At 39.0% G+C, this 18,002-nt stretch overlaps 3 protein-coding genes across 3 annotated transcripts; 1 reads left to right on the forward strand and 2 right to left on the reverse strand.

Annotated features, from left to right (window-relative positions):
• Positions 1–2,189: 2,189 nt before the first annotated feature.
• LOC137711605 (uncharacterized) lies at positions 2,190–4,096 on the reverse strand. Its single transcript, XM_068450861.2, has 5 exons — positions 3,796–4,096; positions 3,340–3,444; positions 2,925–3,180; positions 2,681–2,758; positions 2,190–2,596 (listed from the first exon to the last, which is right to left on the reverse strand). Exons 1-5 carry the CDS (start codon positions 3,832–3,834, stop codon positions 2,463–2,465), a joined length of 612 nt encoding a protein of 203 aa, XP_068306962.2. The 5' UTR covers positions 3,835–4,096; the 3' UTR covers positions 2,190–2,462.
• Positions 4,097–4,961: 865 nt separating this feature from the next.
• LOC137711219 (uncharacterized) lies at positions 4,962–6,492 on the forward strand. Its single transcript, XM_068450445.2, has 3 exons — positions 4,962–5,905; positions 6,106–6,159; positions 6,294–6,492. The coding sequence occupies exons 1-3, from the start codon at positions 5,077–5,079 to the stop codon at positions 6,338–6,340; spliced, it is 930 nt and encodes a 309-aa protein (XP_068306546.2). The 5' UTR covers positions 4,962–5,076; the 3' UTR covers positions 6,341–6,492.
• On the reverse strand, positions 6,411–9,844 carry LOC137711218 (anthranilate phosphoribosyltransferase, chloroplastic). Its single transcript, XM_068450444.2, has 10 exons — positions 9,421–9,844; positions 9,163–9,306; positions 8,057–8,218; positions 7,883–7,966; positions 7,585–7,773; positions 7,390–7,480; positions 7,218–7,277; positions 6,987–7,105; positions 6,760–6,894; positions 6,411–6,673 (listed from the first exon to the last, which is right to left on the reverse strand). Exons 1-10 carry the CDS (start codon positions 9,628–9,630, stop codon positions 6,644–6,646), a joined length of 1,224 nt encoding a protein of 407 aa, XP_068306545.2. The 5' UTR covers positions 9,631–9,844; the 3' UTR covers positions 6,411–6,643.
• Positions 9,845–18,002: the final 8,158 nt, after the last annotated feature.

Here is an 18,002-nt window from a genome sequence, read left to right on the forward strand (position 1 = left end):
ATTGCCCTCAAACTTGAGAGTGCCAAATATAATTTACACTATGAAATATAACAAACCAACACCTTAAAGGTAGTTTATGAAGAAAGTTGAGGTTTCACTATGATTTACCCTTACGCACCATTCGATACTGCAACTCTCCTGCAAGAGCCCCGCCAAATAAAGCTTGTGCTGCCATAACCTACAATCACAACACCAGTAAAAGAACACTAGTAACAAAGAAAACTTGATGTTGGAGCAATCGAAACAAAGTATGAAAATAACATGCCTAAGCTAAGCCTTTATATTCTTGGTGGTACTATTCACACACCTATTTTTACCTCTCACACACTCATCTCTATTTTTTACCATCATCGACTAAATTGAAAAAAATCAATAGACAAAAATTAACAAAGGTGTATACGGGGTGTTTAATATCTAACCTAAATATCATCTTATAAAAAAAATAAAAAGATTTACTGCATTTTAGGCCCTCAATTTGAGAAAGTTTCAAAATTGACCACGAAGTTTTTATTTTTTCCCATTAATTTTCGTTTCCTAATTGCTCTAGGGTTTGGAAATAAGGAGAAGAAACCTCATTCCTCTTAATCCTAGAAATGGAGGGATTCCTAAATATTTCCTGATTGCTCTCGGACTTTAGTATGATAAATTGATCTCCAAACTGCCACTGAGTCTAGGTCTAGGTCGCTCAACATATCGCTAAGAATTCACAAGTTCATTAAAATTGCGAAGAAGATGGCGGTGCAGGAGAAAGAGAACAATAAGGGTTGGTTTTTGTTTATGCAAATGGATTTGGAGCTATTGTGTCTCGATATTGGGAGATTATTGTTTGTCGTTCCTGCAAGGCCGGCTACGGCGAGGCCCGAGTTTCAAGTCATGAACAAGTATCGACTCCCAGAGGGCAATACAATAGCGCCGATGGATCTGCCCTATACGGCGGTGGATGACCGTTTATACATGCTAGGCGGTAAATGGTTCGAGGGTAGCAGCTGGAATGGTAAAAGCGTTAGGAAGCAGCAACAGCAGTAGGGTAACCTCCAAGTTTATAAGTGTAAGCTCGAGGTTGGTGATGGTCCGGAGATCGATCCCGTCTTCGTTTGCAAGAAAATCGACATTCCGAGTATGACGGGTCACAAAATCAACCCTATTGTGATCAACATTGACCGCAAAATCTATGTCTTCGCCAAGACGTTTACCAGAGTCGTGGAAAAACAATGACCGCTTCTTTTCGAGGTTTTTAATCCTAACACTGGGTTGTGGAGGGTTCTGCCGAACATTCCCTCCATTGGCGATCCTTTAAACGCTACTTATATCTATAAACACTTGTCTTGGGGTAATAAGATCGTTGTAACATCTATGTCTCGTGATCCTGCCTGTTCAGCCCATTCCTTTTACACTTTCGACACAATCCAGGAGAACTGGGAGGATGCAAGAGCGATCGGGGTCGGAGGTTTTCCTAATTATCCTGTTTCTGATTTTGCTTATTACGACGCCTTTTTTATTGCCAAGCGTTCGTTAAGCTCAGAGGTTGTTTATCAGTTGGACTCCGATGGTGTCCTAAGGGAGGTTCGGGTGTTAGATGAGCTCCGAGGCATATTCTGTCCTCGTTTTGAGGCTGTACGGGACTCTCTTGTGACTCATTTGGGCGATGGCCTTACGTGCCTGGTATACCATGGCTTGGGTCTCAAGGAAGAATCGTATACCTCAGAAGACGAAGACACTAATGGTGACGATGGTGCGGGGGGCCGCCCAGAGTCTGCCAGCCCTGTGATGTCTATACGGCTAGTGTTGTTTCGACTGTCCATCTGAGATAGTCTTGTCCTCTCCGCTAGCGTCGAGGTGGTGGAAACATACGAGCTCAAACAACACAAATGTCCAAGAATTTGCTCGCCTTTTATCAAGCGTGGTGATTTGACCAAGCATGGAAGGGAGTTTGGAGATCACAGATGTTTATGAATTCAATAGGTTTTTTCTGTTTTGAGTTTCACTGTATTCCTTTAATGCAAGGAGGATTTAATAATTTGCAAAGAGGATCAATAAACCTAATTAATTCTTCTTGAGCATAGTTATAAAATCAAGAGCAATAGCGTTTTAAAATTCATACAGCCGACAGTGGGGTTAGGCTTTGAGGTTGTTGTTGAGCATAGTTGTAAACGAAACCAAAACAAACACAAGTCAACAACTCAAATCCATGATTACGTTCACAATTATCATATCATTACGGATTCTTAGATAATTCTGATGTTCGTTTTCCTAACGAAGAAAAAAAATGTTCTGCTTTAGAAATTGTAACATTTATACTGAAAACACCTTCAACAGATTCACCTAGTGTTGTTATTCCTCAATAAACGCAACAACGAATACTGCATGGTTCTTAGCTCATTTTACTAGTTTTTCTCGAAATTTTCATCCTTCTCATTTTGCGCCAGACAACGGGGAGGTCTTGCCTTACAGAAATTTATGTTCTACTTATTCAAGTTATCTTCCAGCCTCTCAATTGCAGCACCAACACCACTCCTTGCTTCTCTTTGATCTGAATCAGGATGTGCAGCCAGATTCCCTTCATTTGCCTTCCCTACCAGCTTCAAATGTGCCCACCCTGCCACGACATGCATCAACCCATGTAAGTGACATATGATCGATTAAACGTACACTTGGAAAATTACACGGGTGACTGTGTTACCTAGTGGAAAACCTAACACTGCTCCTAGGGTAGCACCTAGCATCACGTTTCTTGCTCGCCAAGCCAATGATCCAGGCACTGATTAAAGTGAAACCGAATGTTATATAACGAGAAAACATTGCATTTCACAAATTACTTCGAACATTCTGAAAGGGCCATAAGCATCACTTCGGAAGTCGATGCATTGGCACATGCCCAATGACACCAGTTAACGAAAAGAAGCCCAAAGATCAGATATACATACTTATTAGAGCGAACGTAGCAGCAGTGGCTGAACCGGCTCCAACAACATTGAAAACATCATGCTTGCCCCTTTTCTCAGCAAGCAGATTCTGTATACCACAAAAAGTAGCAGTAAACAATCCAAGGCGCACTCCACCAACTATCGAGCCCCGAGTGACACGAATGAACCTTTTCTCCATTGCATCTCTCATGAGACGATATTGTTCACGCTTGTCTGGCGTGCTCCCTAGCTTCAACATTACTTCTGCATCTTTGCTCTGCCAAAGCAAAGGCAGAAAGTCCTCACAAGTTTCAATTTTTAAGAAGATTGCGTACGATAATAATCAAACACCTCAGTTGTTCAAACATTGTCATGAATAACTACAAAGCACCAAATTAAGCAGTTTGGAACGTTGTTATTTAAGATACAAACTTACAACTGATGCAGCTGCTTCCTTGCTACCACCATAAAACAAGCCTGCAAACACTCCGATGACAGTTGCCGTGCCCCAGTTGACAGTTCCTGCTAGTTTCGCAGAATGCTAGTCCAAAGAAAACAATGCCATAGTCACTTTAACAGGAATTTCATCAAACATATGGTGGGCAATTTATAATAAACCCAAGTTCCAGAAACGCATAACAAATCATACCCAAGTTCCAAAAACGCATAACAAATCAAACCCAAGTTCCAAAAACGTATAACAAATCAAACTCAAATTTCAATTTCTCCAAATTTAAACAAGTGACACTAAATTCATAAACTTACCCAGAAACGAAGGAAATATAAACTAAAAATTAATTGGGCAAGCGTATTTAATTCCAAATTATTCAGTTTTAGAGAATTATCATATAAGAATACTAAAAAAGTTGGAAATTTTGAAGGTCCTCTTTACGTTTGAGACAGTGTCTTCGGATTCCTCCGGAGCTCCCATTTATCAAATAGTATGATCTTCACACGAACCACCTAAAGAGGACCTTCTATAACACTGGGGTGTTTGGTTTCCGAGAAAATTAGAGTTCTTCCTGTCTCCTTGGAGGAGAGGACGGCTGAATACAGCTAAAGTTACTGTTTTTTTTTTTTGTTTTTTTTTTGTTTTTTTTTTTTTTTTTTCTGGGCAGCCAAACAGAAAGGTAGGAGGCAACGCGGACGGTGGTACTGATCGCCACCGCCAGATTCTCACTTCCCGCTCAGTCAGGTGGCACGTGGAAAAAGATCGACATATATACGACAGGTCGTTTGAAATTGTACCCCACCATGGCTACGACTTGTCTTTCCTTTGGCAAATACTTGGTCTGTACGTACGACATGTCATTGTTTCGCCAAACACTTGACATGTGTACGATATGTCGGTATTTTATCTATCATTTGTTATGGATTTGACCTGTTGTTTAATAATTCAATTGGACCGTACGTTGTTGTTTTATTTATGTTGCAAAATCAGACATGTTAGACCATAACGAGTAGCCTTTTTGGTTGGCTAAATACTACCCATATTTTCAACATTTGTAATACATGAATTAAGACAAGTGATTCAGTAAAACTACGGTAAAATTTTAAGTTAGGTTGTTCTTTAATGTTGGATTCAAGGCACGGTGCTCACAAAAAAAAAACATGAGTGATTCTCTAACTAAAAAACTTTGAATACATGTAATATTTAATTGTCGTCAAATACTTGTTTCTTACTCAGTGAAATAACACGTGAAAACTACGAAATCAGTAATAAGAAATTTGAAAAATAACGTGTCTTTAAATCAAACTTATTATCTATGTCAGTAAAATATGATACCTCTTGCATGAGTGAAAAGCACTAATATAATACTATCGGTAGGGAAAACGCCTTCTTTGTCATAGTGATGGACAAGCAAAGACGTTGGAACATAAAGCAACCCCATCGGAATCATTTCGTGCAATTTTATTGCCGTCCCAAGACCCAAAAGCAAACTAAAGCTTCTGCAGGATTTCAATTTTTCAAAAGCATACACTAAAGTTTTTAAAAACAAATAATTCTCCAACCAAAAAGAGGAGCAAAACCCATTAACCATTCACCAAAAGATATTCTCAACACAAATCATCCAAGCAAGGTATCAATATCATCTGCGTTTTCCACTGTCACTCATATCACAAACCACACAGCTGACTCAAAACTCTCTCTCTCTCTCTCTCTCTCGCATCCATGAGTGGCTATAGTACTACTACTATGCTCATAATTCCCAGCTTCCTCCTCTGTCTTTTATTTTCTTCGTTTTTTCCATCGGGTTCTGCCAACACATGCAGATCGTATTGCGGAAACCTCACCATAGATTACCCGTTCGCCGTCCGCTCCGGCTGCGGGCACCCGGGTTTTCGAGATCTCTTATACTGTATCAACGATGTGCTCATGTTTCACATAAGCTCGGGATCTTACAGGGTCTTGGACATAGACTACACTTACCAAGCCCTCACGTTGCATGAACCTCACATGTCAACATGTGACAGCATAGTGCTAGGTGCCAAGGGCAATGGCTTCTCCGTCGAGCAATGGCGGGCTCCGTACATGAATCCGACCGCCGACAACGTGTTCATGCTGATCGGCTGCTCCGCTCAGTCGCCGCTCTTTCAAGGCTTTCCGGGGAAGCACTTGCCATGCAGAAACGTTTCGGGAATGAGTTGCGAGGAATACTATGGTTGTCCGGCGTGGGATATGTTGGGCCATAGGAGGGTGGGTTCCATGTTTGGTTCGGGTCCACCTGAGTGTTGTGCAGTGCCGTTTGAGGCCATCAAGGCCGTTAATCTCACCAAGCTTCAGTGTGAAGGGTATAGCAGTGCTTACAATCTGGCCCCGCTGAAGCTGGATGGGGCCCATGGGTGGTCGTATGGTATCCGAGTGAAGTACTCTGTTCAAGAAAACGATGAGTTTTGTAGAGCTTGTGAGGCTACCAGTGGCACGTGCGGGTACGGCGCTGATGGCATTAGGCAATTGTGTATGTGTGGGAGCTTCAATTCCACGTCAAATTGTGATTCTGGTTAGACATCCCCATGATTATTCTCCTTTCTATGACTCTAGCTACTTATAATGAAGCGATGCGTATATTTTAAACGAGTCTAATTTACAAGTAGGAGTATTTGTACTCGAGTTCAAGAGACGGTCAAGTCATCCTAGCATGCTTATCCAACCATTTACTAGTGCTCAACTTAATTGATCATCTTTCTGTCTGATGTGCAGTAAAATCAGCATCAACAAGAACATACTCTATGGCAGAGAGTAATACATTCAGAGGTACTTCCTTCCGCTCATCGTTATAGTACAACAACTCGTGTCAAATTTACCATTTTAATGACCTTATAAGGGCGCAAATTAGTTTCGAATGATCCAACTTTGGTGTCTAATCATTTGGGAATTTCTTTTTGCAGGATTGCTGGTGTGTCTACTAGCTTATATTACACAGAAACAATATTGAAACGGATACAGAATTTAGCATATGTAAGCAGAGAGAGAGAGAGAGAGAGAGAGAGAGAGAGAGAGAGAGAGATGTAAACATATTTTTGAAACTTATTTGCTTCCATTGTTTCACATATTTATAAAACTAAACTTGGTTTTCGAGTTGACAGACGAAGAAAAGTGTTGGGATTCTTTTCAATTCTAGTTAATTTTTCTCTAAAGTATACATGAATTCCAAAGAGAAGATTGAAAACACTCCAAAATACAACCCCTTGCTTTATTTTGCTCTCTCAACAGCGTCGGCTCAATAGCTCTGACGTCCTCAGTAAATAACCGTATCTTTAATCATTGTCTGCAATCGTTAACCAAAACGAATTAAAGAAAATGATACTTTTAATCACAAACTGAAGATATCAAATGTATGGCCAAACCACTTACATTGGAGAGTGCTACCCATTGATCAAGGATCCTAATAGCTTTCCCTGAAAGTTGTGTTTCCCGAGCCAAAGAAATTCCTTCAGCTAAGGTGTTCACCCGGCCGCTGACCAAGAGAGCAGCTGCAGCGTTTAAGATCTGGCCAATGGTTTTGGTAATGAACAGATTTGTCAAACATAGGAAGAAAGTAACAAAATTGACGCTTTATTGTAACGATTAAGGAAACTTACAAATGCATCTGCAATGGCACCCTTCTCCCCTGACAATACACGCTTTAGTGCATCGGCATTATACTCTGGGCCTCCACCTCGCAAATCATCTAGGGTGCAGCGAGGAATTCCAAAATCCACTGTATATAATGAAAATTATGAATTGATGAGAACACTGAGTTGAATGAAAAATCATCCAACAAAATATAAGCACAAGAATCAACAGTTGAAAACTAGAGACAAGATTTTCACATGGATCAAAAGAGAACTCCTCGATCTTATTGGGAGTCACATCAAGGATATGCCCAGGTCCTATATTGAAATCAATCACGCGTAAGTGAGGCTTTATGTTAAACTAGAAGCAAAATAATGATGATATTGTATTAGCAAATACATGATCTTAAAATAAAAGTAGGAATTTTACCAAGTGGGCTCATTTCGTCCAAGCCCTCAGAGTGAACGACTAGTGCTCTCTTCATTCCAAAGCTTTGCAAAGCTTTGGCCATCTTTAAGACCTATATAGATAAGAAAATTATAAACCACATGCACATGCAACTCAATAGTTATAAGGTAAAATCAAACTTCTCCAATCACTAAAATTCTACGAATAAACGATCACCAAGTCATCCTTGTATACACCAACAACAGCGAACGGTACTCTTGCTGGATTCAACATAGGTCCCAATATGTTAAACACAGTCTTCACTTTCAGTTTTTTTCTGACAGGGCGGATAATATGCATTGCTGGATGATATTTGGGTGCCATCATAAAGCCAATGCCTGCTTCATTCACACATCTAGTTACCCCCTGTTTCAAGAAGAATTCCAACCTGATTGAGCATTTGTCTGGCTAAATTTGATATCACTACTACACATTTTATTTACCATATTCGAAATAAAATATTTAGTGCACCGACCTCAGGGTCCAAATCAATTATTATTCCCAAAGCTTCTAATACATCAGCACTTCCACATGCAGAGGAACTTGAACGGTTTCCTTGCTGAGATACAAACAATTGTTTGATAGTATTTACTTTGATAAAAGAAACACGGCACATAAATATTACAATATCAATATAGATGGATGTTACCTTTGCAACTTTTGCACCACAAGCTGCAGCAAGTATTGCAGCCCCTGTGGAAATGTTTACTGTGTTTGCGCCATCACCACCAGTTCCAACAATGTCCACTGCATTGTCTAAGCCTTCTATCTTCAAACTGTGCTTCAGCATCGCCTTTGCTAATCCGACAATCTGTTTAATAATAATAACTAGTAAAAATAATTATCCAGGAAATAAGCTATATCACGGTACGCTTGACCTACTAAACAACAGGATCAGATCAGAAAAACAAAAGAAACACCCCAAAAAAACAAGCCATCACAAATGCAGAACAAAAGACCAACAAAACAAGACCAAAAGAAAAACTAGCACCCAAGTGCTACTCAGAACAGAAAAAAAAAAATCCCAGTTATCAGCTTATCACACGGACACTTATTATTAGGAAAATTATTCATATTTTTCCCAGACGAGGCTCTGTTACTCACACATTCAATGACCAGCTCACTGATTTCTACTTTTGTTCCAAATACGCCTTTCTAACGTACTCATTCCAGACAAAAGTATTGCATTGTAAGCAATTCTCAAATTAACGAGGTAAGCCTTTTCAATCAGATGCAACCATCCACCAAGAATCAGATTTTGTGAACCGGATTGGTTAGTGATCATAGATGTTGGTTCTTGTAAGAATATCAAACCAGAGTCTTTCGTGTAGATTGACTGACAACAAAAAGTAAGTGGAGCATGCTTCCTAGAATAGAGGAGCTCAGAAGAAGACTGACCTATACAATCCATTCAAAGAATCCGTCAATAACTTTAGATACCGAAATTTCACTCACCCTTATGAAGGCTAACTTAATATGCAAATTTGAACTGATTGATGCACAGAAAGGATGAAAAGTGGCCTTTCCAACGATTACTGTCAATATAGACTACATAGTCCACAAATTTGGTGGATATGAGAATAAATCACAAAAAAAAGTTCACAGTTTCTCTAATGGTAGCATCATTTTTTTAAAAATAAAATCGATTTCCGCACGGATTGTAGATTATAATATGTCCACGACGAAAACACAAGTAAAAGAATAGCCAAATCTACTAAAAATTCAAAATTTTCTGTTTTCGAAAAAAATACTTACTTCTCCATATGTCTCTCCTTTGGCTCTCAACAACACAAGAAAAGCACTGATCAAAGCCTCATTGGCATCATCCAGCAACAACTCCAACGACGCTTCAGCTTCCTCCTCCGTCAAATCCACCCGACTAATCAAAGACTCGATCAACTGCACAAACCACACCAAAATCTCACATACCCAATTCATGTTTCTCCACCAAAACAAAAACCCAAATCACAAAATCCACAGAAAATTTAAAATATAAAGAACCCCAATTGGCACCTCACTGAAAGAAGCTATCTGCGGCTTCGAATTCGAGCTGTCGGAAACACTGGTCGCGGTGGACAGTACAGCATTGACACGGGCAGCTGAGCTTCTCTGTTTTGTGCTGGAAACTGAAGGAATGCAGCAGCTGCTTCGGAATTCGAGCTTAGTACGGTGAGTCAACGAAGCAAGACTGGTCGGAGATTGGAGCTGCGTTGAAACTGCCATGGCAGCAAAACCTCTGAGATTTCAAACTGAAAAGAGTCCTACAATCAATTGCTAGGACGAAATCCCCACTGTCCAGAAAAAATTCGAGGGAAATTTCGGGGCTTCGAGGATTTTCAAAGAGTTTTGCCCTCCAAAGGCTCAGTCATTGGTGTCAGAAAAGCTTGGTGGAAGGGGATATTCTCTGTTCGCTTTCGTCTAATCCGTCCAATCAAACAATCTGTATACATTTAATCGAATAGCTAAAGTTATTATATTTTTAAAGGAAGCCCATATTTTTAACCGTTGAATCAAATTTTAAAAGTCCGAATTATTTGATAAGAAGAATTAGGTGGAAGAGATCCGGAGAATCTCTTTCTGTGGTTTTTATACTGTTAAACCATTTATAGTTTCCCAAAATAGATATACTATTCATTTGGATATACTTTTAAAATGATCAAAAACGTTTTTTATAAAAATGTTTTTGGAACCAATCCTTAGTAAAAATACAAGTAAATCTTACAAAAACACTTAAAATACTTTTAGAATCCAAAAATATTTTCTTTTAAAATGCTTTCAACCATTTTAAAATGACATCTAAACGAGCCAATACACAATTCCCATTTGGTCCTCAGTAACTTCCATAGGTCAATGTAAAAACCAAAGATGGGCCGCGGGTCATGCACCTTTTGATCTGTATTGCAAAGATTTTTCTTGAAGTGCTTGTTTGTGCTCCTCCATAAATTCTGAATTGGTAATTTTATTACGAGCTATGCTATAGATATTTTACCAAACATAAAATCTTATGGATATAAAAATAAATATCAAGCTTTGGGATCAAATGGTTGTACTGGCAATGACGTTTTATTGCAATGATAAAAATAAATAATATATGTGTATCTTAATAAAGATTCGAATCTCGTCGACTCATTTCTCTCAACAAATAACTGTCTAACTTACTAACGTCATTGCTCTACTAAAAAACAAATTTAATTGCATGATTTTCATTTGTTCATAAATTTTAGTTAGAATGTATTGAAAACTTATTATGACACATTTTTTTATCTCGAAAATGAATTTGATATCCATCCTTACCTAGAATAGTCAACCCAAGTCCTCCAAAGGGTTTATCTTTAACATATAAGACTCTACATTGTATCATAAGGTAAATAGTGTCTTCAAATTGTTGGTAATTAGTGTCTCAATTAACATGTGATTATAAAAACAAATCAAATTGTTGGTAATTAGTGTCTCGTTTAACATGTGATTATAAAAAAACAAATCGAAGGGTCCTCCGTAATCCTTTGCCAGATTTGTGCATCTTACCTACCTTAGATTTCACGAATCCTTGGGCTAATATAACCAAAACGTATGCATGTGTGCACATGCATGACTAGTGGGGATCAAGCATTTCATTAATTGGGATTGTCTTGGCTTGCCACATATAGAGGAAACCACAACTTTGAGAATCTTAATTTGATTTTGATCACCTACCTTTCATGACAGAAAGCAACTTCCTTCTTTTTTCGAATTCCAGGTGGAATTTCACACGGCACGTATGAGGTTCGATTTTTTGACTTTGGTGAATCACACGATGATAGTCAGGTGAATGTTGAAATGCCTTTTTTAATCTTTTCAGCTCTCAAAAAAGTGAATTGCCGTCAAGAAACCACCAATTAATCCTTTGAAAGAAAAAAAAAAAAAAAAAAAAACAACTTCCTGGCGTATTTGGTTTTGAGACCGCTATTTTTGTTTTAGAGACTTACTATCTCACACATTAGCACACTCTTAACAATGTTTATTCTCGTTAGAGGCCCTCTTACTGTCACTTAATTAGTCCTAGAGTCTTGTGACATTCGTAAGTAAGAAATTTAAATTCAAATCTCGTAAATAGCAAGTCAAGTTTCAAGACGTCTCAAAACTAGGTCAAACAAGCCCAGAAGGGCTTGAGGACCAGCCCATCCACAAATGACAGGGCCGTTTTCCAATCATTGGATTGGTCGTCAAATTATCGACATTTCTATTATGGATCACTTTTCAGTCAACTGAGGCCCATGACTTTAATCTAAATATGGAAAGGGCACAATACGCCAACTTTAGTAAGCAGCCCAAAATTGTTATGTGATTCTTAGTCCTTACCAACTATTTTTAGAGAGACAAAAAAAAAAAAAAAAAAAAGGTTTCCAAATTATTGTTTGACCTTTTCCATATAAAACTTTGGAATTTGAAGACAAAAACAATTTCGTTTAAAAATAATGGAGTAAATCAAATGCATGATATCATCGATACATCGCATGTATCATGTATGTACGTATGTATGGTATGTATGCTGGAACATCCAAAGAGATTCTGCAGAAATCGCATATAACCTCTTACAGAAGCAAACAGCTAACTGAAGCACACACAAAATGAGCACTCAATTTTTCAGTCAATCTGTGCAAAACATGGCCGCTCTGCCCATCATTTGTTGCATGCGGATGGAAGGTCTTTGCACGTAAACAAAACCCTTCTATAACACACACACACACATATATAAAATCAAGAACATCACAAACTTAACTAGCAAGTTGCTGCTAGAAAGGGATGGTTTGATAACTATTTCACTTATCAGAATACGTTTGAACTTTGATCGTCTCGTGGTGAGAGAAACAGATGAGCAACCATCATTAAGCTAAACATATTCTCCAGACGAAACAAAAGATAAACCCTAAACCCTAATGGCATGTATACAGGAGAAAAGGACAAAGGAGGGAGGAGGAAGACGAGGGAGGAGGCTATGAAAATGAAACGAAGAGTTCTATGCTTTGGTTTGGTTTATATAGAGGATGTGAGAGGGTCTTCTAGGGCAACTGGTGAGGGGGTTTGGGCAGCGGGCAGGTTGGTGGCATGGAAGGAAGGGTTTCGGGCAGCGGTGTCTGAGCTGCCCAAATAATAAACAAATGTGCAAGTTGGATGCTTATCTTTTGGGAAGGAAGGGTTTTGGGCAGTGGTGTCTGAGCTGCCCAAATAATAAATGTATGCGCAAGTTGGATGCTTATCTCTTCTTATGGTAGGTGATGCAGGTCACGAAGCCGCAGAGAATGGGAAGGGAAATAATAATCCGCAAGCTAACTCAATGGAAATTTCTATTCAAATTTGGTTACTCATCGTCTCAACTTAAGTACATCTTATTTAAACTCGAGAATGACACATATAATAATACAAGAGCCAATGTTCTATACACAATTCACCTACAAATTCCCAACATTATTAAGTATAATAATCTTGAAACTTGATGAGTATTTTACTCTTCCTCTTCGGAATTATCAGGTTTTCGTTTACTGACGATTCATAGTTGAGACCCAAGGGTGGCTCCTTGGCATTGGCATTGGAAATTCAAGTAATAATGGCATTTTACTTGAATTACATAAAACTTGATAAGTCGCATTAGAGATTATGGTAAGAGTTGCATTAGATGTTGTAATCTATTTGCTTTGTGCAATCGAAGTGAGTTGTTTCTCAATCTCAAATCAAGCGTTTTACTTAGCCATGTAGAGTGAATTAAAGATTAGCAACGTTGAGCTTGTTCCATTGCACCTGATTGAGTGAAGCTTACTATCCCTATTCTTTCTATTTATGTTTGGTACTTATAGGATCAATAGGTGTGACATGAAATTCATATATGTAAAATATGTGTGTGAATACACACAGTAGCATTTGTCAAAAGCATATTATAGATCAGTGTCATACAAAAGGGAATATACTCAAATTATTCCCGTTTTAGGGTCATGAGTCGGTGGAACAAAGAAAATAAACTCAAAGCTTGTCATAATCATAATTCATTATTTTGTTCTCCTCAACGCTTGAACTAGTTCTAAGAGCTCTTGTGGTTCATTATTTCATTCTCCTTATCACTTGAGATAATCTCAAGAACCTTGTGAGGAAACATATCTGAGAGACTAGCCATGTTTATTTTAGTATAATGTCTCTAAGAAAACATGAGCATGACTAAAGCGAAATGATTTATGCATTCCTATTTTTCCATTTGCACTCCTTCTAAGTGCAACGGGAGAAAAAGCTAGTGCAAAAATCACTTACTGTCATGTACACAAATGCATGCATAATACATGAACAATCTATTCCCAATGCCACTAGCAATCAAGTTTGTTTCTGAACGCCATGCCAGATGTATAATCTTGGAGCTTAGGTCATAACTACGGTTGTTACCGCACGAGCTTGAATTTTCATGCCCTGAAAAATCAGAAAAAGACGTGTTTCAATCTGCAGATGTGCATTCTATATAATAAATGGACATAGATACAATGAGGTTCAGAAGCCCAACCATGTCGGTAAAATCCTTGTGCTAGGATGCTCAAGGATGAACTCCTAGCCCTTGGAGCCGTGTGGAGACTTGGCTTCCTGCTTTCAAGTTCAGAAGGGAAGTAAAAGTTTCAGGGAGGAAACAAAACATAACTTACATACAATTGACAATTGAAATAATTTATGCACATTTCAAATCGACAATTGACTTGGTTTCAGAATTCCGACTCCCATGTACAAGCAAAATTTGCATACGCCCTCAAGTCCATGGAAACAACGAACAGTTATCAATGGAAAGTGAACCCTCCCCGCTTGACTATAAGGTTCCATTACACCAACTCGACAATTACAATTTGAGGGAATTAGAACAGACCTGTTGGGACTTATGCTAGCTTCTACTGTAGCTCCTTCTTCACTTCCACCTCCATGGGAAAAAATGCGCACTAGGTTGCTAAGTAACAATAAAAGAAAGTTGTAACACTTGGGCAACAGCAAGCAAATACAAGCTCCACAATTTTGATTGGTAACAAAGGAACTGTGACCTAAAAGGGCAATACCTATAAGACCGAGTCGCATAATGAAGTCCATCTCCACTGAAACAGCACCCAAATTTATCAAAAATGCGATCATTGTTATACAACTCGGATAACTGCAGGGGGTAAAGATGCTGTCAGCTGTAGGGATAACGGAGAAGCGGCATACAAGGTTGTACATATGAACTTAAAAATAAAAGCTGATGATACCCATTGTATTCTTTTGCAACTCAATTCACAGGTTGTTTTAGACATTAACGAGGGGGGAAATTTATGAAGGAAGTTTCTGCTCCAATTATCCACGGGAGCCAAAATGTTGTTTTTTCTTCCGCTTAGGGTGTAGGTGCTCGTGGATCTTGTATATTGCAACTGGTGAAGAGTCCATATGCATGTCCCAGAGCTAAAACAAAAACAACAGCAGCAATCAAATTAAATTTGGACCAGCAGAAGAAGAATTTTGAAAATGCCATCATAAACTTGATGACGACATAAATTTATAAGCATCGCATTTTAATAAGGAAAATCCAAAATCTAAAAGTATAACATCAACTAAAATAAAGCACCTTTAGATTCATGTAGTCGAGACTTAAGATGTGCCGCCTGTTGGTATTGACAAGAGTTTACTAACTCAATACCAAAATATGTGGGTGATAAGTTTACAAACTCTATCACACCTCTCACTTTCACTCTCAATAAAATTGGACTAACAAATGGAGAAGGGATAGGAAATAACAAGCTTCCACGAAACACACTTTCTTGATATATGAAATAAAAGGCAGTTTACAAACTGATAAAAAAAAGACAGAAGCTTACAAGCTTATGAACCTGAGAGAATACAATCAGAAAATGGGATTCGGATGATGCCTAAAGCCTAGCAAGAAAGGCCTATTTATACAAAACAGAAATTAATAAACAATAAGACAACACATGCAATAAGAGATGGTGTTCCAGCTGTTCAAACACATGCAGCATCATTCCAGGTTGTAATCACAACCTTTCGGCTAGCACATGGAGGAAACTTTAGTCTCCAAAGTTGCAGCATGTGTGGATACAACCTGTAAAGAAACTAACAGCCATTAGCTACCTTTTACAGCCTGTTTTGAGTTGAATTTCCAACACGCCCCCTCAAATCAAAACGCCTTCATGCCTAGCATTTCACGCAATAACCTGAATGTTTCAACTGGCAGTGGCTTAGTGAAGATGTCAGCCACTTGTTCCTTTGTGTGACAATAGACAAGCTCAATTGTCTTTTGCTTCACATGGTCCCTTAGAAAATGGAACCTGGTATCAATGTGCTTGCTCCTTCCATGTTGAACAGGATTCTTTGCAAGTTTGATTGCAGACACGTTATCCACATGAATCACAGTCGATTCCACTTGTAGATGACACACTGACTTCAACAGATTTCTTAACCAAATTGCCTCACACACGGTTGAGGCTACAGCAACGTACTCGGCTTCACACGATGACAAAGCAACAATTGATTGCTTCTTTGAAGTCCATGAGAAAGCTGTTGATCCTAGAAAAAACACATAGCCAGTTGTGCTTTTCCTTTCATCTTGGTCACCTCCCCAATCACTATCTGAATAACCAAATAATTTTGCTTCTTCACCAAAATTATAAAATAGACCATAGTTTAGAGTACCTCTTATGTACCTCAAAATTCTCTTGGCGGCCAGCCAATGAGACTCCCTTGGTGTTTCCATGTATCGACTCACGAGTCCAACACCATAAACTATATCAGGTCTTGTGATTGTAAGGTACCTTAAGCTTCCAACCAAGCTTTTGTACACGGTTGAGTTTACAAACTCACCTTCTCCTTCCTTGGACAGCTTCAATCCAGTTGCAACTGGAGTGTTGACAATATTGCACTTGTCCATATTGAATTTCTCCAATACATCTCTCATGTATTTTTGTTGAGAGATGTAGATACCGTCACTTCCTTGCTTCACTTCTATGCCAAGAAAGTATGACATTAATCCATTGTCAATCATCTCGAATTCACTGAACATGGATTGCTTGAACTCACAGAACATTGCTTCATTGTTTCCTGTAAACAACAAGTCATCTACATAGAGACAAATAATTAAGAACTCCCCTTTTGCACCATTCTTCATGTAAACTGAATGCTCGTATGGACATTTCTGAAATCCATTTTGGTGAAGGTAGTTATCAATCCTTGAGTTCCAAGCTCGTGGTGCTTGCTTGAGGCCATACAAAGCTTTCTTCAAACGATACACCTTATCTTCTTTTCCTTGTACTTGGAAGCCTTCCGGTTGTTCCACGTACACTTCTTCCTCAAGAACTCCATTAAGGAAGGCTGACTTGACATCTAGTTGATAAATTTTCCATTTATGATGAGCGGCAAGAGAGATTAGTAATCTTACCGTGTCAAGTCTTGCAACTGGAGCATAGACTTCATCATAGTCCACTCCATACTTCTGTTTGTAGCCCTTTGCTACAAGCCTTGATTTGTATCGATCCACACTCCCATCTGCAGTGCGTTTGATCTTGTACACCCACTTAACACCAATAGCCTTCTGATTTGGTGGAAGCTTTGTCAACTCCCAAGTGTCATTCTTCTCGATTGCATGGATCTCTTCTTCCATGGCTTTCTTCCAACAATCTTCTTCCACATCTTCATTGAATGAGAGAGGCTCGTGGTCTGCATACAAGCAGAAAAGATTGGTTTCTTCTTCTTCTTCTTGTCCATAAATCTCTGTGAGACTCCTTAACCTCACTGGAGTTGAGGAGCTGCTTTCCTCACTAGATGTAGGACCACTCCTTGCAATTCTGTGCACTGGAGTTGTTGTGATTGTTTGAGCAGGTTGTTGCTCAATAGGTGGTACAACTTCTGGTTCTTCAAAATCAGTGGAGACGATCTTCTCTTTACTGACTTCTTTGTTGTTCCACTTCCATGTCTCTTCCTCACTGAAGATGACATCTCTACTAACCACTAGTTTGCCAGTTAGTGGGTTGTAGAGCTTGTATGCCTTGGACTCTTCACTATAGCCCACAAACACACACTTCTCACCTCTATCATCAAGTTTCCTCCTCTTGGCTTCTGGAACTTGAGCATATGCAACACACCCAAAAATTCTTAGGTGTGTAACATTCGGCTTGTATCCACTCCAAGCCTCTTGTGGTGTCATCCTCTTGACACTCTTTGTTGGACATCGATTCAACAAATAAATCGAACAAGCTACAGCTTCTGCCCATAACTCTTTTGGCAAATTCTTCTCCTTAAGCATGGACCTTGTCATGTCAAGGATGGTTCGATTCTTTCTTTCGGCTATCCCATTTTGCTGTGGGGTATAGGCAGCAGTAAGTTGATGCCTAATTCCTTGCTCCTTGCAGTATGCTTGGAAAGCATTGGAGGTGTACTCTCCACCTCTATCTGATCTCACAGCCACAAGCTTGTGGTTGCTTTCAGCCTCTGTGAGTGCCTTGAACTCCTTGAAAATTTTTAGGGCAGCTGACTTCTCCTTGAGAAAATAGACCCAAGTCTTTCTACTGAAATCATCAATGAAGGTAATAAAATACCTATTACCTCCATAAGACATG

This window comes from Pyrus communis, chromosome 6, assembly GCF_041283825.1.
Source record: "Pyrus communis isolate YQ-2024b chromosome 6, ASM4128382v1, whole genome shotgun sequence".
NCBI lineage: Eukaryota > Viridiplantae > Streptophyta > Magnoliopsida > Rosales > Rosaceae > Pyrus > Pyrus communis.

Excerpts from the sequence above, each read along its gene's own strand:
- LOC137711218 (XM_068450444.2), bottom strand. The coding sequence starts at position 9,630 with ATGGCAGTTTCAACGCAGCTCCAATCTCCGACCAGTCTTGCTTCGTTG. Across the intron at positions 9,307-9,420 it reads AGATAGCTTCTTTCAGTGAG|TTGATCGAGTCTTTGATTAG; the intron begins GTGCCAATTGGG and ends TGGTTTGTGCAG. Across the intron at positions 6,674-6,759 it reads AATGGGTAGCACTCTCCAAT|ACAATGATTAAAGATACGGT; the intron begins GTAAGTGGTTTG and ends TAACGATTGCAG.
- LOC137711605 (XM_068450861.2), bottom strand. The coding sequence starts at position 3,834 with ATGGGAGCTCCGGAGGAATCCGAAGACACTGTCTCAAAC. Across the intron at positions 3,445-3,795 it reads CCGAAGACACTGTCTCAAAC|CATTCTGCGAAACTAGCAGG; the intron begins GTAAAGAGGACC and ends TCTTTGGACTAG. Across the intron at positions 2,597-2,680 it reads AGTGTTAGGTTTTCCACTAG|GGTGGGCACATTTGAAGCTG; the intron begins GTAACACAGTCA and ends ATGTCGTGGCAG.
- LOC137711219 (XM_068450445.2), top strand. The coding sequence starts at position 5,077 with ATGAGTGGCTATAGTACTACTACTATGCTCATAATTCCCAGCTTCCTC. Across the intron at positions 5,906-6,105 it reads CACGTCAAATTGTGATTCTG|TAAAATCAGCATCAACAAGA; the intron begins GTTAGACATCCC and ends TCTGATGTGCAG. Across the intron at positions 6,160-6,293 it reads AGAGAGTAATACATTCAGAG|GATTGCTGGTGTGTCTACTA; the intron begins GTACTTCCTTCC and ends TTCTTTTTGCAG.